Source organism: Lonchura striata, chromosome 2 (genome assembly GCF_046129695.1).
Source record: "Lonchura striata isolate bLonStr1 chromosome 2, bLonStr1.mat, whole genome shotgun sequence".
Taxonomy (NCBI): domain Eukaryota; kingdom Metazoa; phylum Chordata; class Aves; order Passeriformes; family Estrildidae; genus Lonchura; species Lonchura striata.
Genome location: NC_134604.1, coordinates 75,762,349 through 75,786,848, shown reverse-complemented (window position 1 = coordinate 75,786,848; position 24,500 = coordinate 75,762,349). Strand labels below are relative to the sequence as shown.

Below are 24,500 nucleotides of genomic sequence, written 5' to 3'. Positions count from 1 at the left end.
TTCCTGAAGAGACTCCAGGTCAATGCACCATGTGAATGTGATACTCCATTAACTCACACATGTTTTGCAAACAGAAGCTGAGAAGAAACCTTTTAGCTGTTGCAGAACTTGCTGCACTTGTTCACAGATGGTCTATTAGAGAATTTGATAGTGTGCTGTTTTTCTGGGTAGTCGAATGAAGTCTTTTAAACAGACTAAGTGCTAAGGCATTGGTGGGAGTAGTGTCTGCCCTTTCCTAGGAGCTTGAAATCCACTGTTTCTATGTCACAGCTAAACATAAGCACCTACCTATTGACTACCCCCTTCTCAAAATTTCAACCTCCTAGTTTTTTTACTGTCTTGACAGTGTTTTGTTCTCATCTCCAAGTTACTTGCCATAATACATGGACATATCACTCAATTTTCACCACTGTCTTTTTATCTCTTCCGCCCCTTTCTTTTATTTGAAGAAGCCACAGCATATTTTTGCTGTTTTTAAGCCAGTTTAGCTGGTCTAAAGTTGACTGATGGTATGCATGACCATCACAAAATTAAGGTGGTCTTGTGGTTGACCCTAAGCTTCATCATCTACAAGTCTTGAACAACAGGAGTTTAACTATAACTAGACTACACATGGTTACTATATTAACGAAGGAAATTTTAAGAAGGGACAATGTCAGGTCTGAGCAGCAAAAGGAAATGTTAAATAGTATTTTCAGAAACTCAACACAAATTTTAGGCAAGGAAAACAAAGGTCATTGGTTCAAACAAGAGTAATTTCAGGCAGTATCTTATAAATCTTTTCAAGCAAAAATAATTCTAATTTTTCATTAGAAGTTTATTTTAAATTAATTCTAATATTTTGATCTAAAAATGTACTTGTTACAAGATTACTTGTTTTTCCCTTTATCTGTACAGCCCTTAGCCACCAGAAAATTATCTTACTACCTGTAGGTCTAGTAATGATGCAACAATTAAAATTAAAGATCAATATTTATCTCCATATGTAAAATTAACAGCACTGCACAAACTCACAAGCAATATTATCACCTGAGTCTTAATTTGAGAACTGCAAATTGCCTGTCCAGGGATACCTTGTTTTCCACAACTACACCTCTGCACCAGGGATGCACAGATCATCGCTGTAAATAGTCACTGGTTCTGTCCTTTTCCTCCCTAATGTTGTATATGACTTTATTCCAGAGATTACCTAAAAAGCCTCTCACATCACTGCTATTCCAAAATTAAATACGGGTTATAGCTTTCCTGGCTATGCTTAAAATAGTAAAAAAAAAAAAAAAGTACAATACAGAGCATCAATAAGGGCATTGTCAATCTGCATATTAACACAGTTTCTATTTAGGGAATTTGCAAAAAGCATCATTATAGATGCAAATTAAGGAGATTAAGACATTTAGAATTTTTAGTCAAACCAGGGAAGTGCTATTGTCTTTATGCTGTGCTAAGATTGTTTCCTTTCAAGCTGTGCATTTGAAGGTCTAATTACAGATACTTGCATTCTGCAGTCTCTTCCGAGTTGAAGAGGAAAAGCAGGTGCCAGGAGGGGGGCAGATTTATGTCCTAGATAATATTCCATAACAACTACCACTCCCTGCTGGTAAACAATCCTCAGGCAACAGCCGCCTATTCCTGTTCATATCTTTAGACAATTCACCAGATCCTGACAATTTAAACAAATAAATCCCTAGGCTGCAAGAGCAGCAAAGCCCTGTGAATTGCCCAGTGAGAGACCTTTGCTGAGGTGGCCTTCAGGTTTCAACATTTACCCATCCTTTCATGGGACTAGGGCCACCATAAAAGTATAGTCAGGTCTCATCTGTCCTTTTCTCACCTCTGAACTTCCCTTCCTCTTCTGCACTGCTCTTCTTCCATGCACCAGATGAACAAAACCATTTCCTCCCAGGCACAGCGCTGCAACAGTGATAAAGTTTCAGCAAGCAACTTACTGATGCGCGAGTAGAAAACCAGATCACGCTTGAGAAACGCATCTCAGCAACACAGCCACGTAAATCACAAGCATAGCCCAGGTGAAGGTGAGTCTAAGGACTTTCATTTCCAAGGGCTTTTTTTTTGTAAATGGTGAGCACAACATTGCTTTGGCATGTTGCATTTTATTTTCTGCATTAGCTGAAAGTGCAGCTGATCCCCATGCAAAGTCCTGGCATAAAGCCTGCGTATACTTAGGCCCGGCACAGGCTTATCCTTGGGCTAAGAACAGAACAAGGATTTCTCTAGTTTTATGTAGCCATGGATTTCCATGCACATGAAAGAAAACAGTTCAAAAAGCCAGTCACACTAAGGAAGAGAATGTAGGAATGGAAGATGCCAGAAAATCCAAATAAATCACTATGCTTTTAGGGTTCCCTTTGAACAGTTGAGCACGATATTATACTGGCATGTATCACACTGTCTCCCTGGCTCTGTTGTTAGAACTGGTTTATCATTACTTTAAATAAACAGTAATATTTCTTTATTTTCAAAAAAATATGTAAACTTAAAGAAAAAGAGAATTCAGGTACACTCAGATTCCTGAGACCAGTAGTACTTTCATTCCCTCTACAAGGAGAATTGCTGATGAACCATTTGGAAACTTCTTTCTAGATTTCTTTTATTTTCTAAAATCTCTCTTATTTTCATCATATTTTGTTTTGGCATACAAAGAGTTTTTGTACAAGGGTATGCAGACAGGACCTGATCCAGCGATCCCATCTGTACAGAGATTACATGACACTGAAACTGATAAAAATATTAAAGATATGCCCATATTTACTTAAGGAGTGTGGTGCTATTAATGTCAGGGGTAGAAAAGTCTGTTGTAGGGTAATTTCTAATCTAAGCTGTGTAAGTTCTTGATTTAAACTTACTTAATATTCACTTGTTATTTAACTTCTCGTTGATATACAATTAGACTAGAATGGTTCAGCCTCTATGCCCTTATTTAGACTTAAAATTCAATATGTTAATAAATAATTCACAACTTTTAGAAGCTGAATCCCAATATACTTACAAGTGCACAGTGGCCTTTTAAAATGTTGTATCATGTATGCTTTGGTACAAAAAGAGGAAACTGAATTCCAAATATTGACTACATGTAGGAAAAGGATGTCTCTGGGCATTGAACTAAGAAGCAGAGTAATTTCAAAGCTGTATCTCTCCACTAGCTGTAGCTCACTAGGCAGCAGATCCCACCTAGCTGGGTTTGGCTGGAGACCAAAAATGATCGTGAGATGTCTGAGGCTCTGGAATCCATTCCTCATAGCTAAAAAGCATCTTCAGCTCGTGGCCTGTCCTGAAACTTCATTATGCACTCTAGAAGGTGGGACAAGATTCCCCTTGCAAGTTATTTAATGAGATAATAAATTCATTTATTACTTACTTGTAGAAGTGCCAGGAAAATTATGGAGATACATACAACAGTAGACACTGAAAAAAACCCCTGCTTTCTTGGTAGTGTTTCAGATTTGCTTGTAAAGCTGACCAAGTGTCAACATCAGAAACTTGTAAAAATTAAAAAATGCAGTGCTGATGTTTTTCACAATTCACAGAACTTCACTGTACCACAAAATATACTATTGGAAACAATTTGATAAAAATTTATTTATTCATTTTTAATTGCTGAAAATAACCTTTAGCATTCATTTGAAATCTTTCAAAATACCTGATTTTACTGAAATTCAAAACTAAATCAGTATAGTGCTTTGTTGACATGAAATACACATTTCAGCTCCAAATATTGCTTCTTCCTTTGTGGTGATTGAAACAAGGTGTTTTCTTCAAAAATTGTTTCCAGCTTTGAAAATAAAACAACACAATTGTCTATGTTTGCTTAGTCTCAATAGCTACATTAGATTTCCTAGCATATCTTCACATGCATTCATTTCTTGTTATGCTTTGAAAGCTTGTTGCATTTTTCCCCTTAAGAGATTTTACATGCTCCAAAAATCACCTTGTCTTCCACCTACCAAACTTTGGTTCAACTTTTATATAACAAGCTTGTATAAATTGTTGCCTTCCTTAAACTGCATATCCCTGTGAAACCACTTCAATGTCAGAAAGAGGAAAAAGGAGATAACAACAGAATTGATTTCCTCAGCACAGTTTTAGCACCTGTGCAAACCAGTTGCTTTCACCAAGGTAAAAATTCACATACGTTGTTCACTGATGTTAGCATTCAACAAGTCCCTGCTGTTGCCTTTTTCTGGACATGATCTTGCTGAGATTTCATTGACTGAAGATGTCCTACATTTCTGGAATAAGTTGATTTCACGTCCTTCCTGCTTTACATATGTTTTCACACTGAGTACAGCTAGCTCTTCAAGAGCAAGGAAAGCTGTGAGTGGATAAATTTCCTAACTTAGGAATGCTGAATGGCTTCTAGATGCTCCCTTAATAACACAAAAGAAGTATCAATTTACAGTAAATAATTAGGAAATAGGAATGTTAAATTAAGAACCTGCCATATATTAAAGAAGATGTAATTCAGACCTTAAGGTTTGGTTTTCTCTTTATTAAGAAAATCTCTTGATAGAGATTCAAAGCAGACTTCAAGCAGCCATGGTATTCACCATCTGTCTCTCCAGCAGTGTGAAGAGCCTTCCACAGAAGCTGCACTGTTACTCCTCTCAGATTGTTCCTGTAAGCCATATACTGTTCTTTACATGACTGCAGTTTGACAGACAGCTCATGACACAGTATTTTTGGTCCTCTCTCTCTGTCCCCCTCCCCACCATCTTTTGCCAGTTCATCTCCTGCTCTATGCTTTGCCCTTCCAATATCTGCTGTTAATGACAGGTAACTGACCTGTGCACTGCTGGAACACTTGACATTTTAGTCCTGTGTCATTCTGAATGCATAAAGCACATGGGTTACAACTAGAAGAAAATTTAAGACTTTATTTCTGATAAAGCTTAAAAACCAATATATATGTATCCCAGAGTAAACATGTGATGCATATACAATAAACACATTAAGCAAAAGCATTTCAGTATAACTTTGAAAAGATGGGAAAGTTGAAAAGAAAGATTCCTGTTTATGCAAAAATCTTAAGAAGTGAATGAGCGGTAACTTGTTTTAAGTTCAAAGTCTTCAGAAACAGCACCTGAACATTCATGCACAGTAAAACAAGCAAGAAGCACTGCAGTATGGATAATCTAATGGGGTTTGTGTCTTTGTGATTTGTGTTTATTTTACCAATGGCAGCCTGGCCAGCAGAAACTGCACTCCTTACGGTGATGTCATATTTAACACCAGCTCGGTGGTGATTATGGTGTTAGATTAACCAGCTTTATCAGCCCTCCCCAGCACCCAGAAGGGTTGTCCTTGCAGAGAAGGATGGCTGCTACTTTCTACCAGCACCAGCACAGCACCCACACTCTGGGAGTCTAGGCAGCATATGTTTATTTTTACCACTCAACTGCTGGTGTACAATGAGAGCTAATCTAAAGCAAGCAGGGAAGACTTGAGAAGCATTACCTCTTTCCCACATCTTCACTATCTCCTTCCTGAATTCTGGCATCTCTGCTTTATATATGCAATTTTCATTGTTGCCACTAAGTATAGCACAAGTGTGTTGCAGATGATAGATAAATATGATTGTTCATAAATAATACAGCTAGGATGAGAACAGTTCTCCCAGCTAGCCGGATGACACCCTGCCTTTGGATGAGTCCTGGGGTGAAATGGACTGTTCCATCCCACCCCCCAAAACATGTATGGCTCATCCCACACCTCTATCCCTCCCTTCAAACATCAAATATCTGTAACCCCATTGGATATGCCTTATCCCAACCCACCTCGAAGCCCCTTGATAAAGAGGCTTCGAGGGGCCACGCGGTCTCTTGGAACCTCTTCCCCTCTCTTGGAACTTCCCCTTCCTTGGAGCTTCCCCTCTCCTAGCGCATCCTTTTGTCTCTCCCCTCCTCCACGCTCTCAGGCCCCGCCACGTGCTGCGCCTGGGAGCTCGAGGCAGAACCTTCTGCACCCCCAATAAACCTCTTTCCCCAAGAGCAACCTTCAGAGATCTCTGCCTCCATTCATCCACACTGTGCTGGAGCGTGGCATTTTCTTCACAAGTGGACATTCATATGCCTGCTTTTAAGTTATCTCTAGAAGTATTCACATAAAGCATTCTCTAGAAGTATGGCACATAAGCATTCATTCACATTCCATTCTCTAGAAGTATGGCACATAAGCATTTAGGCATATAGCTCCCTTCTGTCCTATCTTACTGCTGAAAGTGACTGTCCTCCAAGAAATAATCCTCCCAGAAAAAGTGAAAGTCCTCACTGATACTCCTCATAGAAAAAGATCCACTGCCATCTTTTTCTTGTAAAACATAAAACAAAAGTAAAAGGAAAAAAAACCAAACTAATTTAACAAAATCTCTAAAAAGTTTTTAGGTAAGCAGAGAAACAGAGACAGAGAGTCATTAAATAATTTTTCTGTATTACAGGAACCTTTTCATGATACACTAAGTTTCCTTTTAATTTCCCAGTTGTTTGGATGCACAAGCAAAAGAATTAGGGAAAGAAGGTCAGCAAAAAGATAACAATGTCTGTTTATAACAGCCATGAGATTAATCTAAAAAAAAGTATTTCTGCATTTAATGAGGGTTGAGGACAACAAATGAGAAATTATAAGGCTACAATTCCTATTATCCAAAGTGCTGACAATATGTATGTATAGCATTTTTTCATAGCTTGGGTTTTATGTACTGTGGCTATTTTTGATTCTCACAGCATGGTTTTGTCCTTGCTGTGTGTCAGGTAAGCACCTATCATCAGAATAAGAACCACACAGGGGTAAGAGAGTCTCTGTTGGACAATTGCAAGAAGACATCAGTATTATGGACTTGAGGCTGAGTCCACTATTATTTCTATTCTTGTCCACATGCATCTGAAGCATCTTTAATCACAGGAGGTTTAGTATTTGTAAATCAGTAATTTTACTTATGGGTTGATATTTTAAAGGATTGGACACTTAGAGAACAATTTTCATCATAAAATATTAAAAACCATACACAGTTCAGAGCTTTGCTGAAGATTAAATGCTATTTGAATTCAACAGGAGAGTGGTTTTTATAAACCAGCATAAGATAATGACTGGCCTCTATAGTGACTACCTGTCTCAGTATTTTAAATGTCTTTTCCTACAGAATACTAAACAAAAAGAAAAACAAAAACAAAAAACCCCAAAAAAACCAAAAAACCAAACCAAAACAAAAAAAAAAAGCAAAAACCAAGCCAAAACAACAACAAGAACAAGAGGATAACTTCTGCAAAAGCGGCAAAAAAAGTCCACAAAGGAGAAGCTCAGAAGTCTTTTAGATGTTTCACTCCTTTATTCTGTTCCTTGGGGTGGAATTTATCAGAACAAATGTGTAAGTCCAAAATATAGGCATTTATGTCATAACTAAATACTCTTTCTAATCCATATAAAGAAATATGTACTCCAAGGAAAGATTTTTCCAGACCTATTTGATAAATAAATTTTACACTAATGTGACTTGCACCTCTTACTCCCTGTTGACTACTGAGGGAGCCTACAGGAACACTTCATATCATGGATACCTAAACATCAGCAATCCAAATTCTGTTTTCTGCTGCATGGGAAAAACACCGCATCCCTGCCCTCTCAAAGCCTGTTTGGATTTGGCAACACCTGGTTTCTAACAAGATCTATTTGCAAGTGGGTGATGCCCACCTACTCCAGCTCAGGGTTCAGCTTGTTCTTTGCTTTGCAACTTCATAAATTTGATGCAGCTGGTTAGAATATTACTGGTTAGAATATTACTGTTCCTCTGACCAGCTGCACTTAGCAAAGAAACTGAGGAAGAGCAGAGCCCATCCAAATGCACAAAGTGCATTTCCAACTACAGGGAGTGTGCAGAAGATACCCAATCTCAGAATATTGCCTTTCAGTACTGGACTTGGCCATGTGACAGGAATTAGCATCCCTGACTGGAAAATGTTCTTATTACTAGGCAAATCTTTCTGATCCAAGATTTGAAGGCTTGTCACTTCTCCTAGTTTGGTTAATTAAACAAAAAAAATTGCTTTAATGTAGTTCAACATTTTTGACATAATATGTGAAATTGATAAACAGTAATCTCCAGGTAAATCTTTCAGGACTAGAGACTAAAATGGTTTGCAGGCAATAGAGGTTTCTCTTAGACTATCATCAGCTCTGATAGGATTTTGATCAGGTGTAAAATATTTTATTTTCAAATTTGTGTTTCCTGTCAAATTTCAGGTGTGTCATCTCTTATTAAGAATCTCTTTAATGTTTGAAAACTTGTGCCAGATGTCCAATGAAGGCTTGCAAACCATTACATGCTACAAGTCAACAGATGTTGCATTTCTTTAAGCTTTCTATTCGCTCTAAGGTCTGTATTTTGGCAAACACAGAAGTTATGCAGTGTGTTAAACTACTAGATGAATTATATGTAAACGGTAGCCCTGCTAGCACTGTTACAGCCAAGCAGTTGTGGATTTTAAAAATCCACCTGTCCTGCAGTGGATTTTGCACTTGATGTGAAACATGTTGCAAAGCAACACTGAAATATTGTAAAAGAAACAAAGTAAAACAAGCAAACAAACCACAACCATTTTGCCCAGAAGGAAGCCATAAAATATCTGGTAATCCAGTTTTGGTATGGTGTAGCCTACAGGCATGGCGACATTAGAATAATGTAAGTATATATTTATTTGACTTTCCCACACTCTCAGAAAGCCCTCCCAAACAGGTCTGTTGAAAAGGCAGTTCTTTATGACTTCCTGCTTCCAGAAACCAAACAATCAGGCCAAAAATATTCATGTGGAAACCACACCCTTTTGCTTTGGATGCATGGAAAGCAGAGCATCAGAAAATATCCTTCTCAAAGTCCATCCTTTACCTGCCAACTGTGGGAGGATGGCTTGTGAGAGAATAGAGATAGTGCTGAGGGCAGTCTCACCCCTGAGGAGTTGCAGCTGTACTAATTACCAAAGAGTAGGAACAGGCCTGCCCTTAATAGGTCACAGATGTGTCCAGTAAGGATGGGACAATAAGGATGGGTGCTATAAACGAGTGGGTTAGCTGCTAGAGAGGAGAGTTGGAGTCAGTTGTGCTGCTGTGAGGAGCGAGGGTTAGGTGGTTGTGTAAGGGTTAGTGTGTGCTATGAGGGGAAGGAGTCAGCTGGCCATGTGGAAGAAAGAGGAAAGGAGTCAGTGTTGTGAGGAGCTGCATGTGAGACCTCACAGAGAGAAGGTATGAAAGTCTTACAGTAGGATGATAAACTGATGGTGACAGTCACTTCCCATTCACTGTTGATTGATGCCAAACACTGATGCTGACTGTGACAGCACCAGTGTACAAGTGGCCTTCTGTGTTGCAGAAATCCACAGAGGTGAGTGAGCTATAGCTCAAGGTAGGTTGGCAAGCTGGGCAGCGAGAGTAGGAGGAAGAGGGAGCAAAGGACAGGAGACTTATGCTGGCCATGAAACTGAACTTCAGTGTATTCCAACTTCAAGAACCTCTCTCATTTCACTTTTCACACTTTTTTTTTTTTTTTGGCCAAGTTTAATGAGACAGTTATAACTGGCTATAATATTTAATGTCTTTGAAAAGTTCTTACTTTGTTAGAAACCAACTTCACAAAACTTTTTTTTTTTTTTTCAACTCTAGTATCCAAGGAAAGATTCAAACCTGCTATTTTTCTCCAAGTTCTTTCATAAAGTGTGCAAGAAAAGGGAATACAGAGTGTCTGGGATGTTAGCTATTCTTGTAGGTATTATTATGGGAGATCATCTGTGAAACTTTGCTGCCCTGTAATTTACACCACTACTGCTGGTAATGACTGTAAGATATATATGAGCGGCACTAATGGGTATGGATCACTGTTCTCCGAGACTGCAAATAAAAGGAGCATGGGGAATGATGACACTGTATGATAGATCAATGCAGCTGCAGATTGGTCCTTAGGCTATTCAGGTTACTTTCCTTAAAAGGCATCATGCCTCACACATGCTGCTGAAGGCTATCCATATCCATTCAAATTCACAATAGCTATTCTTAGACATTCCTTCATTTTTAACACCCCTGCAAAGACTGCTAGTGTAATTTTTAATGAGAATGAGGAGACAGTATGTCTTTTATCAGGTTCAGATCTATTTAGCTTAAATTAAAACTCTTTGTTATAGTTTTCCTTATGCTAATTCAAAGGATTAGTGAGAAAATGTCACTGAACAGCTACTTGTATCCTCATTAACATTCATGACAAAGCCTTCCGGCCAGGCTGGTTTCAGTTGCTGATGGAGCAATACTTAAAAGAAATTGGCTTGTGTGTGAAACAGCTGCTCAGCAATGTCACTATGCAAAGGAATTGGTGATAATAAGATGATACTATTACAGCTACACTGGGAGCATAATATATTTTAAGCTGTTTTGAGGTATATGGTAGAGGTCCAGGAAGTGGAGCATGATTACTTGTCTGTGGTTAGGAATAGGAAACAGCTGATCATTACAAGTCTGCTTATATGGGTTAATCTTGCACAAAGCCTTGAGGTAAGATAAAAATTCGTATCTGCTGGAATCCTTCACTTTCTGTGTGTTTCCTACCTGCTAGAAAGGCTTTTTCTTTTTATAGTGTTTGGAAGGGTATGTGTGTCCCATTGCTGAAACAGGTATTGCACTCTTTGCTAGGACCATTGAGCACTTGTTGTTTCAAAGGAACTTCTCATTTCAAGGCTCTATTTATTTGAGAAGATTCCGTGGATCCTCACACACCTATTAGTGAAATTCCAGATACTGATTTTGCTTGAAATGACCATATAGTATGTCACTACAATGACAAATATGCAATATTATGGTGGCAATACAGATGGAAACATCTGCACATAAGGCTCAGCCAAGACAGAAGTGGCAGCTGGCATTATGTTGTGTAGTGACTTATGCTAATGCACTCCACTTGTCTAGAACATGGAAATTGAATGAAGAATTATACTGTCAGATCTTTGGTTCTGACATATCTTTGAACCCCATATACTCTGATAAATAAATAAGTCTAGAATAATGGAGCAGTCAAAAGTTCCAATACAATGACAGCCCTTTTGAGATGTGGAGTACAAATGAATAAGAAATTAAAGATTATAAGGGGGTTTAGGATGCAAGAAATGATAGGCAATTAAAAAAAAGTATATTTTTTCTGATCATAGATGGTTCTCAATTGTTTAGCAATTTCTAAAGCTACAAATTTTAGCTTTAGCTGCTATTGCTTTTAATTATTACAGAAATTTATTTCTTGTAGAGATTTGAAGTACTGCACTTCATGTGAAACAAAATATAAAACTGACACAGAAATTATGTAGGAACATTGACAGCAGGCTGAGGAAAGGGAATCTTCATCTAAGCTAAGCATTGATAAGGCCACACGTGGAGAGTTAGGTTCAGGTCTGCACACCCCAGGACAAGACAGATATGGACATACTGGTGCAATCCAAGCAAGGGGCAGGAAGATGATGAGGGGACTGGGCTACCTAATCTAAAAGCAGAGGTGGAGAGAGTTGGGATTGTTTAGCCCAGAAAAGAAAAGGTGTAGGGGATCTCATCAACATGCATAAATATCTAGTGGGGGGATATATAGCCCAGTGACAGCAATGGGTACAAAGTAAGAAAACCAAACCAAATCAGGAAATTCCATGTAAACACAAGAAAACACTTTATTGTGAGGATGGTCAAACACTGGCACAAGTTGCTCAAAGATGCTGTGCAGTCTCTATACATGGAGATATTAAAAACATGGCTGCAGATGACTCTGGGTGACCTGTGATAGCTGAGCCTGCTTGGAGCAGAAAGGTTGACAAAGCCATCCCTCATCTTGGCCATGCTTGGATTCTGTGGTTCTGTGTAAAAATGTTTGTCTCATCAGAGGCTAAAGAGACAATGTTCAAGTTACAGTAGATTGAGTTTCCTTTTAGACTACATCATGAATAGGAATCTGGGAAAAAAAAATCCTGAAAAGGAAAACAAATCTCAAATTGCCTCTCAAAATGGAAATCATAACATCATATCTATGCTTAAGTTATCATATCTAAGCTCTATGCTTGTGGGGCTGAAAACAAATTAAGAAAGATAAGGCTTATGAAGGTCAGATCAAAATTGTAAAGAGCTCACATTCTAAAAAGTCTTATGTTGCAAAACTTAGTATTACCCTAAGAGGTCTAGTACAGCATTAAAAAATCTGCAAGATATCCCTTTGATGTCCTTTCAAGAGTTCTCAAAATTATATGAATGTCTGAACAAAAAAAGAGCTTGACAGCAACTATAGCTGAAATTAACTCCTCAAGGGAGCAACACTAATATCTATCTCAGCATAACTTAGATATTCATATATTCTTTTATTGCTTCCATATGCTGCTCTTGACAAACACAGGTACTGTGCAAAACTCACATAAAATCATCACAATTGGCTGTATCTGTTTTGCTATTTATGGTGTACTAGCATTAAATGGCAGAATTATGTATCAGAATTCCTTTGTGCAATCACAAATTAAGTGATTGTACCAAATTAAGAAACAACAACAAAAAAAAAAAAAAAGGATTGTACTTGAACAGTTAAAACATGGACCTTAGCTATCTATCTTAATATAACTATCATCACATTTTAAACTGCAAGAAATCTAGCTGATTTTACACTGGAAGTCTATTAGGTGAATATATTTTTTCATTAATGTCTTTGCCCTTCTGGAAAGAAGCAGTTTTTCCATACAAGTGAAAAAATTTTGAATAGCTTTAAAATAGCATTGAAATTCTGAAAGCATACACAAAGCTCCAATGTTCTCAGATAAGACATTACATTGCAAGTTCCCTTTAAAGCATCAATAATAAGATAGAAAAAACACCTTAGTCTTTTATTCCAATTTTCTGTGGAGCAGATCCCAGAGGGGAATATTTACATCCAATCAGGAACTTTAAGCCATACCTTACCATCAGTATTAAGACACAGAACTTCAGATTACTGAGAAAGCTGTAATGTCTTTAAACTCAATGCAATACAGAAAGGCCTGGAGTTGACAAAGAATTAGCAAAGTGCTGTCTGAGCTCTGTGGTCAATTAGCTGAGTGTTTTCAGTGTGCTGCATGGTCACAGAACAGCAATCACCCCAGTTTCCTTCTAGGAAAGAAAAAGCCCTGTGCATGTTGTAGATGGTTTGAAATGTCTGTTCTGCTTGCACAATCATCTTGTAACACTACACACAAATTCTGGATTTTTTTTTTTTTTTGATCCTTTGAAGATAACTAAATTTTTTTAATCCACTACTTAAAAAATTACACTTTTTCATTATAAAGGAAGTAATCACAATTCAGAGAAGTGCAGTCATCCCCACCTTCCAAGGACATTCTCTAAATTACATTCACCTCTGATCTGCTAAAGATTTTCTTCCAGCTCATCTTCATATTACATTTTTCTATTGCTTTCTTTAGAATTATTTTTTTCTTCTGTGTTACATTGAGAGAATCAATATTTGGAAAAAAAATCTTTAATTGGATAATAAGGAGTTAGAGACATCTTCACTTCTTTCTGAATGGGACTGAAGATTTTTGAAGCAAGCTTCCAAGTTCAGAGATAACACTTCCACCATTCTCCTAAATGTGTGCATATGATCCATTACCTGGTTGTCAGCTTTGCCCCCACCTATTTGCACACTTTCCACCTGCTCTGCAATTCTCTGCAATGCTGATTTAGGCCTCTTAATGCCAGACTATTTTCAACTTACAGATATGCAGAAATGCTCAGGATGACACTTTCAACATAAATACAGAATTCACATTTAGATAAAACCATTATTTAAAACATGGATGCAACCATAAAAACAGCTTAATGTTCAGTATCAAAAACACTCATTTAGCAAATTGCCACACCATAACCTTGATCTTGAAAAGACCTTATAAAGGCTGATCACAAAGAAATAAAACCCTCAAACTGTTGTTTTCTGTTCTTTCTAGGTAGAAAAGATGTGTTCAATATTGCTTAAGTGGTTTGTATGATAATCTCTCTCAAATGCAACTTGAGGCCTTAGTGTTTGGAAGCCAGATGCCTTCTTTAGAGCCTCTGTACATCACAAGAAAATCACGCAGGAAAAAAACAACAGCCTTAAGGCTATAAGAAGACAAACTACCCAAATACTGCTCTGCAATAACAAAAATCATGGGAGATCCACCATTCATCTTGCAAAAGTGAACATAATTACAAACCTAAATTTTGCACTTGAAACTAGGAGACAAAAATTATAAACCTCTCTATGCATATCTAATCTCTTTTTTCAACATTAGCCAAGCCTGCAGGCACTTAACAGTCTGATTCTTGATGTCATTGTAATTAAAGGCAATACTCACAAAGCTGATAAGCATACCAGCAGTATATTAACCCTTATCTTAGCCAAACTGACAACTGCAAATGTGATATCTAATTGTAAAAAAAAGAGCATTGGCGTTTATTATAGATATTATGGATACTGTGGCTTTTAAATCCCATAACCTTGAAAATAAGTAAATTATGTCCAGCCTACCGTCAAACTTCTTGTGCCGGGATACGAAAGTCGTGCGTACAAAGTGACTTGTCTCCTCCACTAAATTTTCAAACTCCAGTTTGCTCTGTTGGCTTAATTTGTCCTCCATTTCTGAGGTGCAGCATGTATATTCCTGAGGGCAGATTCTCAAATGTTCCCCTGGAATCACAAGAAAAGAAGAAATTAGAAATATTTGAATACAGATAGAAATGTGCTAGAACCAAAATGCACATGATGGGTCTTCAGTTTTGGTGAGCTATCCAGGGAACTCTTTAAGTCAAAACTTAAAGAGCTTGACAGGAAACACCTTGAATTTGTATCAACAATTTTGCTATAGCTGGGTATTCCTTGCAGGCAAGAGGAGACGCACTTTGAGAGTTGTTTTGATACTTCAAAAAGTAAAAGTGCCTCACGCCAAGTGTTCTCCCATGCTGAAGAAGCCTTCCACATTTACTGAAGCATACTTAAAATTTGAAAAACAACTGCTTGCTTTTTGTTTGTATTTAAATTGCCTGGAGAAATATCTAGTGAGATGACCTATTACAAGCCACTGGGTCTGTCAAAAATTGTAAAACAACAATCATGCATTTGTTGTCAAAACCTGAAGAACAGAAATTATGCATTTTTGTAGACAGGTCCCACTTATCCAAGTACACCAAAACATTGTTCCCTTCTCTCCTTCCTTTCCCTCTTAAGCGTATTTTAATGATTGTGTTTGGGTTTTCTTGGGCAGTATTTCTTGTCAGACTGAGCAAGTGCTCTGCTGAACAGGAAAAAGCAATGAAGAGTTTAATTAATGCTTATATTATATGGAAATGCAATGTAAAAGGTAATGAATGCTTCTTATTTAATTCAATAGATTTATCTCTTGAAGCACTCTGCCAGTTCTTCTGACAATATTGCTTTCTTCAGTACAATTTGCACGTGGAAACCAATTCTTCAACTCATGAAATTAAAATGGTCTGTTATTACATAAAATGTGAATTTCCAATTGACACTGTACTAAGGGTGTCAGAAACATTTACCTTGGTTTGTACAAAGCCAGAAAATTCCACCATTTCCTCTTGAGAAATAAAGAGTATGATCTGCCTGTATGATTAAAGTTACTTGTAAGGCAATGAAAATATTTAGCTTTCTGTACACCAAGTCCTGATTAAAAATCCCCCTGCAAATCTCTTAAAACTGCAAATAAAATGATATACAAAGCCCAAGGGTTAAATAAATACTGGGGACCTGATTCTCATTTATATTTAGGCTCCTTTCTACCACTGCTGAGCCATAAAGAAGACTTAAATGCAATTTATACCTACTTTAAGGCTGCTTTTCACCATTCGTATTATGTAGTGAGGAGAACCAGGCCCTAAGTTTTATACCTCCCAGGGGTATAATACATTTAGCTGCTGCATCATTTTGAAGACAGCATCAAAAAGAGGTTTGCACATGCTTAGAATAAACACTGTCTTCAGTTTGCCCTCACCTTATTCGAATTTATGTTTCAGTTCTCAAATGAAGTCTTTTAACTTGAAATTTAGTCATTCCTCAACCCTGACTCCTCACCCCATCTTAATTTGTTTTTTTCTGCAAGAGTTCGTAATATATGAATTATAATGCCATGAGGTTTCTTTTAGCAGTCTCAAGAATTTTTAAAAGCTCACAGCTATACATCTTCAGAAAGGATAATTTTATTATTATCAGTTACTGTTTGGCACTACTACCTACAAGTCCCAGTCATGGCCAAATAAACCATGATATAAAACTTTGCATAAAACTGGGAAAAAATTATATTCCACAACCACCAAAATATTGTAAGTATTGCTTGCCATGTCTGCTACACCCTCCCACCACAAGAAATTAATTCCTCTCCATCCTCAAAGTCACACATCTAAGCCATAAACAACACACACAGGGACTGGTGAGCCAGCTGCTGTCAAACATAAAAGATAGTGGCAGACTAATGTTTGCCTTACCCTCTACATCTCTGTCACATTAAACTGCAACTATTCAACAGGTAAGGGAGGTGCCAGAATAAGAAACAATAAAGGTTATTTCAGTAACAGTAATGTGAGTTTTTATTAGATGTCAGAAAGACAAGTAAAGTTGAAATATTGTATCATTAGAAGCAGTGCTGTGTGCTTGATTAAATAAAAAAAATGTCCCATCCATAATGTCTGCAACCCCCTTTCCTCAATAAATCCAGGCTTTTTTTCCTTATTGAAAATACCTACTTTCCCAGTTCCAGTCAGAGTTGAAGTTCATGCTTTTTATTATGATAATATCCTCTGGTACCATTGCAACCCAGACTTTTTATACAATTCACTTTTCTTTCCTGTCTTCATCTGAAGTTCTTATTCTTTTTTTGTCTGGCTCTGTTTGTTTCTCAGTATTGTCAGGCTATAAGCTGGCCTAATGGTAATCTCATGGCACTGTGCTTAGTAAGTAACAGCCATGAGTCTAAATTTTTTAAGACACTACATTATGCTGAGTATTAGGTCAAATTAAATTCTATTGAACAGTCATTTTTGGAGGAATAGTAATTTTTTTTTTCCTATTTCTCTGATTCATTCAGAGTCTTCGATTTGCTTTGCTACAAATTTTTTTTCTCACTTTACCTGCTACAAACTCATTCGGATTCCTACTAATTGTTTTCTTTTACATGTGTTTTCAGTAAGTTTTTTCCTTTTAATTCACTGGTTATTCTTTCATTGAGGCTCTTGACTGTAGAAACTCACATTTATCAGAAACACTCATAGATTTTTTCTCCAAAAATATGTCTTCCTAAATTATCTATACTAGCCACCCATTCTTATCATAAAAATTTCGCTGTACAATAATGACATTTTTTCAAAACAAATTTCTAGTTTTTCTTCCTGTCAATATATTCTCTGCATTTGTGTAGAAAAAAATAATAATGGAAATATTGTGCTACTTTTCATATTCTGTTTCTAGATTTTTTTCTTCCTTCTCTTTCCTGCACTGGAAGATCAGGTCAGACTACAGATAAACTAAAAGCAAAAGCATTTTCCATTGGTTCACACCAATGGAGTCTTTGTACGTCTAAGATGTTCAAGCTAATTTTGTAAAAATAAAGCTTTTAGAATGCTTTAAGCCCTGCAATGTTTATACTGGCCACAACTGGCTGCAGTTTCCAAAAGTTCATAACTTGGACAAAATCTCATGTGCTTTCCTGGGAATGGCAAAGGGAAACTTGCTGTGGGGGAGGGGGCGGTTTGTGTCTTTGGGGTTTTTTGTTTGGTAGGTTTTTTGGGGTTTTTTTTGGTTTTTGTTAGTTTGGATAGTTTTATTAAGGGGTGTGTGCTTTATTTGGATTTTTTTCTTCTTTTGTGCAAATCCATGATGTAAGAGGCTGTTTGGATTGGAAATAACTGCATGCTAATTTCATTGTGCTTCCTCTGATTTTTTGAATAGGATCATTTACTATTTGCATTTTGTGAAACATTGTTCTATTACCATAGAAAGTGTTTAATCACTAATTTGTGTATTTACACACCTCAAGTATTTTGCAGGCTGAAAATGTGGTCATAACTAATGTACCAGTTCTTGCCCTAGGAAACTCCATATGGTCTAGGTTCTTATGCTAATTTTAGCAACGATTTTTGTGGCACAAGTGGCATGGGTTATAACTGACTAGTTTTTCCTTGCTGCAAATGGTGTCTCCCCAAACAAGTTTGACATGAATGTAGTTACACTGCACCAGCATTCTGCCAGGCTGAACAGCTACTAACTCAATATTCCCAGCGACCTACCACAGCTCTTCTAACCACCGTTTCCAGCTGAAGATGCTGACCTACATATCTCTCCTCATGTGGCTTATGTTATATAAATCAAATCAATTGCCTACTACAAATTCAGCTACCAGTATTCAATTTCAGTTTTATTACAGCTGTAATCTCACACCTGCCTTCACATGATCCAAATTGGCAAGTTTTGCAGTTGAATTTGGCAATCCCGCTAGCAATGCTGCTTTGAAGTGTGATAAAGCAATTTATAAAGCACTTGTTTTATATTCAGATGTATTACTGTTTGGTGTCCTTAAAACGTGCTACAAAACTCAGAAGTCTTTAAAAAATCGCAACTTACAGCTTTCAAGCTGAATAAATGCTTTCACTGCGTATCAAAATGCTGGAACTGATCTGAGAGTGGTAAGTGCTTGCAGAAGATAGTCTTAAGGATCAGTAAACCCTATGGAATATAACACTATCCTTAACAATTTAACCACCAGATTTCCTGAACACCTTGACTGCATTATTAGAAAGGGAAGTATTATCACATAACATATTTATTATCTAGCAGAATTTTTTATAGGTCATGTTGCAAGTTTAGCAATTTTGGAAGCAATTCTTTCTCAGGCAGTCAAAATTTTATAGTTCCTATTCTAATCATAAATGTAAAGCCCTGATAGTGTTCTGTTCACAGAATGTTAGGGCTAACTGTATGACTGGGGAGAATAGAAACAGAGTCACCACCCTGCTTCATAAATCCAGCAATGAATAAAAAATATTAAATAGAAGGGGTAAATTAAAGGTGGGATTTCAAACTTGCTCACCTTATATGCATCAACAGAGCCTAAAAGAAGAAAAGGTAGCTCTACAGTCTTCATCTTCCAGGTTACATTGATGTGATTTGGCTTTGTCATTAGCTGTGCTCTTTGAAACTTGAAATACTTGCTTCAGACCTACTCATATTCAGCCACTTGTGGAGAAAGCAGTCGAATTTATTAACAGTATGAGCTTTAACAAAGACAAGTCTCTAGTCCTGCACCTGGAACAGAATAGCTAAAGAGCCCAGCACATGCTGACACCAGCGTGGCTGGGGAGCTGCCTTGCTGAAAAGGATGGGGGCTCCTAGTGGACCCCCAGCCAACAGGAATCAACAATACCCTGCAGCAACAGATGTAAATCTGATACTGGTTTGCATCCCCAAGGGAATTTCTAGCAAAGTAGAAACATGATCATCCTTCTATACTCAGTGCTTGTCAGGCTGCACCTGGAGCATCATGCCCCATTCTGGTCCCCACAAGACAAGAAAAATGCAGACTGGAGAGCGTCCAAAGGAACATCATGAAGATGATCAAAAGACTGGAATGTAAGGAAAGACTAAAAGACTCAAGTTTTTTTCCCCTGGAGAAAGAGAAAACTCAGGTGGGACCCTAGGTATTACAGTGCTTAAAGGAAAGGTACAAAGAATATGGGGCCTCTCTCTTCACAAGGACCCACATGGAAAAGACAAGCAGCAAAAGATACAAATCGTACTAGAAGAGGTTTCATCTTGAAATAAGAAAGACATTCCTTAAAGTGAGAACAGTCAGACACTGAGATAACCTCTGCAGGGACATGGTGGATGCCTCATTGCTGGAGGTTTTCAAGATTTGATTGGACAAAGGTGTTAGTTAACCCCATCAGGGCTCCCATTCCCCCAGTACCTGAGACCAGATGATCTGCCAGCATTCCTTTCAAAGTGGGCTCTTCTGTGGTTCTGTGATTAGGTACTTCAGAACTTCATACCTCTCAGAATTATAAACTACTGGAACCACATTACTTCTGTTTCTAAGTTAACATTTTCCACCCAATTTTCTGTATTTTTTATTATCTTAAAAATGATAATGAATAAAGTTAAAAGAAAAACCTCATCAACTTTAACCCTTGCCCCATGTTTTGAGATTTGAATCATTTTCAGTATGGGTGATAATGTTTCTGAATACCTACTTTATGAAGTTTTCAATTTAAGTTCTCTGGTGAAATCAGGAGCATAGGAAACACTTAATGATCACATTAGAAATTTTCTATTAGAAAAAGCTATACTTCTCCAATACACTTGCACCATTTTGTTACACATCTGCTGCTGTTGAAGAATTTGACTGACAATCATCTTTAATTTGGAAAAAAAAAAAAAAACTCAAGCAGCACTATCAGGTTTTCTGCATTAACTTTTTTGGCAGTTAAAAATAAATTAGAAACATGAATTTTAGTATTTCAGACAATATTCAAGCAACAAAAATTAAAATATCCTTTTGTTGGACAAAACCCTGTTCGCTAACCATAAAGTCCTAAGGCTCCTTCTGACTTTGTAATTATCTTCTCTGTGGGGTATAACAGCCCTGCAAGCAGCCTCTGAAAAACTGCACCTGACATTCAAGTCACAAATTGAACTTTCCCACTCAAACTAAAAGGAAACAGATTATGTTTTAAATTAATTCCATTGTAATATTGGCCTGACAAGTGATGACAGGAGCAATATTTGCACAGAAAATGACAGCTAGAGGAAGGGAGGGAAACCTGTCTGTAACACACAGATTGTGCCATCAGACACAGCTCTCCTAATTTTAATCAAAGGAATATTGAACTTGAAAACCTTTTATGTCTGGTGGACTTCAATAAACTTGTGCAACTACCCCAAGAATAAAACTGACTCATTTGTTTGCCTCAGAACTCAAATCATCTTTGCCCAGATTCCTTTTGTTCCTTGATTTCTTTGAGGTCAATTAAAAAATGAATGCCTTCCAAACGGACTGATAATTAGTTAACAGCCTCTTCATTACAGGTCCCACAGGGAACATTCATTTACAAGAAGCCCTGACCCTGTTGTCCTTGGGAAGATTTCAGTAATAAGTTACAGAAGCTGAGGCCAAGGCAAACTTGTTCAGACTAAGACTATACAGATGCTAAAGAAAGAACTGAAGTCCCTCGAGTATTCCCAACTAAACTACTAGAAGCAGTACCACTACTCCAACACTCAGGATCATTTTATTTTCTAAGCATACACAGCCAGACAAATTGTTTTTTGATAACACAGTTTGTGAGAAGAATCTCTAGTTACCTCTTGGAGAGTGTATTACTGGCTTTGTGCTCAGTGCCTTGTGGAAAGCAAAGAGCAAGGCTGTGATTCAGCACCAATAGTTTCATCATCTCGCATGGCTGCAATTTTCTGATTTCAAAGCATGCTCCCACCTGGGAACACCAGCTAACTTCCCCTCCCCCAAATTGATTTTTGCTGTTTATTATGTCCCCTACTATAATAGCAGAAATGTCTTATATAGCATTATAGTGAGAAGTAGAATACAAGCAGCACATTTCTTTACCATGACCACAAAACACAATGCAAGGCAGGCTTTAAATTTAATCCACCCTCAGAACAATTTCATGATTAACATAGCAGGATGAGATTGCACACATTCATGTATTTATAAAGATTTCAATCAACGTTCTTCATACAAAACTGAAATCCAAAGATGTGATTGTAGCATATGGTGTATCAGAGACAGATTTACACCACTTAGGTCATATACGCACCAAAATACTGTTGCAGTATGAGAGTGTGCTGGACTTAGCTTCCTGGGATTAGCTGGGTATGCTGTATTGCCCAAACCAGTCTTTAAGATAGTTATACCATTACTAATATACATACATCAAAGATTAAAGCTGAATGGATATGGTCATGCCATTTGATTGAAGTGTCAAGTGTATTTTAAAGTTGTGGATATCCCTTGCTAATCACTGTATTGTCATGCATAAATTCCATGTTTCTAAAATACCAATCAACTGTTTAAGAGTCATTAATCAAAGTGCTCTCCTCTTATTCTGTTATCCTGATGCCTTCAATCAGCACAGTGAAACCTTTTTGTGCTACCATTAAACAGATTAATACACTTTTTTTTCTTCTGATTAATAATGACATGCTTTCCTGCAATGTCAGTCACAGAAACAGCTCAGGAAGACAAACATGATAATGTCGAGTTGGTCATAAGTCATAGGCTGTAATGGACACACCAGTGGTTAAGGCTTTGCTGCCTCTGCCATAAACCCTTTATTGAAATATTTTTCAGCCTAATCTCTTTCTTGGTTCCTTCAGGGAAAAGACAGTACAAAAGGGGAGGCTACAATTTGTAAAGATCTAGGAGTCCTGTTATCATACTGACTCAAGGTCTACCCATGAAATTTAGGGCCAGAAATGCTGGCATTTGTCCCGTAATTTCTGTTTGAAGCCAACCACTGTGAAAAGCAAAATGCCTCTACCAGTTCCTAAGTATTAACCTTACTGTGACACAAGCTGTAAGGCATGAAGCAAAGCACTTTCTCCAAGTTTGTGTATCTTTGACTTTATAAAGGAACGAGGAAAACTTTTTTTTTCTTTTTTCTTTTCCCCCAGGGAAGCATGCTAAGAATATGTCAACCAAGTATAATGTCCAGAGAAATCACTCAATGCAAGAGAGGCCAAAAAAAGAAAATGTCCTTTTACCCCTGTGCAGGAGTTCTGTGGTCTGTGAGCCAAATTTGGTGCAAATTCACTCGTCCCCAGCTTGGTTCTACAGACCCAATCACTGTTACAATGTGAGAAAGTCCAACAAGGTACTGGAAGCAAGGCACAGACAGAACTGTCGGAGATTCAAAAAGAAAGCTACTGATATAGGAAGGTGTAAAACCCTACAGGAAAAATGTGACAAACTGGAGGGTGGCAATGAAGAAATAAGAAAAATCAGCTAACTCCTGACCTAAATGATGACTGCATGAACACCTGAGAGTTATCACATGACTTATCACTATGGTTGTTAGTCTATTGCTTAGCCTCATAGCTCATTGCTCCTAGTTGGACATGCTCTGTGGAGACTCTGGGAGCCTTGACTTGCAAGGGTCATGGGAATATCATCCCCAGCTGCTCCTCCTGATCAGTCAAGTAGAAGAAGATACCACAGTATGTGGATGCCCTTTTCTGCAAGTGGCCTTTCCTTCAGGTGGGAGGGTTTCAGAACTATAGAAATAAGTATTTAGGTCTTTCCTAAAGGTGCAGAAGAGAATGGCCTATGTTCCCACAGTAAATCTTATGCAAGTAAGGAATTCAGACCAATTCTGCACACTCCTCTTAAGAGTGCTGAAATGACTCTCCTTCAATAAGAGGATACCAGCTGACATGGGAGAAAGAAAATACAGTACGGATATCCACTGAGAATGTGCCAGAGGGATGTCCTCTCATGAAAGAATTTTTTTTTTCCTATTGACTAACTACTTTCAGACTGTTTTGATTCACTTATGTGACAAATATAACTTCATGGAACTGAAAATACCCATGTGTTAAAGCATGCATAAAAACCCTGTGAATTACAAAGCTTCTAATTATCAATACGAAAAGACAGTTTCTCACTGGACATTGTCAAGTATATAATGCAAATAGATATACTTGTATATCTACATGAATAATTAAAACCATGGATGGGCAACCTTTTTATGAATATGCAAGAAATTCTGAAACATTCTCAATAAATTATATTTCCTTAGGAATCTCAAGGTTCAGCAGTGAGACCTGACATTCTTGAAATCCTGTTCATTGCTCTTTTCAGATTCCTTTCAGATTCTCAGTTTCAATAACTAGCTGTCACATCTTGTAGAACCTGGGTGGGGGTGTCCAGATCCTCCCATCTTTCAGATAAGCTGGACTCATAGGCATCCTCTGAAAAGCTGATGTGTATGTGACTAAAGTTGCCTGGGGGGCATATGGACTAAAGATGATTCAGAAGACAGTGTTGTCACTCTTCAGCAGAATTTGGAAAGTTTTGAAGGGTTCCTGAGCATGAACTACACGGTTTCTTTCCTGTTGCAGGCCCAGTTCTGTCTCAAAGCTTGCCAATTTTCATAATCTCTGTGGTTTCCACATTATAGGAGGTAGAAATTACCTGCTGGTTCAGGTCAAGTTCTCAAGTTTCTGTCTTTTCCATGTGTATCCAAGGGCTATAGGTATATGCCTCCACAAAAAGGATCTAGCCACTGATACATATGGCTAGAGGAACTTGCAGTCATGCTTCACAGCGAAAATCCCCTTTTATGTACCTAAAATTTTTGGGTGAGGGCTTGAGCTAATTTCTTAGCCCATTTTCAAACAAAGATCCTGATAGGAAGGATTATTACTTTGCTTGACTTTAGGATCCCTCTGCTCTAGAGTGGGATCT

General features: G+C 37.6%; 1 protein-coding gene across 1 annotated transcript in view; it reads right to left on the bottom strand.

The window, feature by feature from the left end:
* The window catches only part of GPC6 (glypican 6), a 726,722-nt gene that overhangs the window by 493,375 nt on the left and 208,847 nt on the right, over positions 1 to 24,500 (bottom strand). Inside the window, exon 2 of the mRNA XM_077781485.1 lies at positions 14,546 to 14,704. Within this exon, the coding sequence (XP_077637611.1) occupies positions 14,546 to 14,704 (159 nt within the window). The remainder of the gene's footprint in view (positions 1 to 14,545; positions 14,705 to 24,500) is intronic.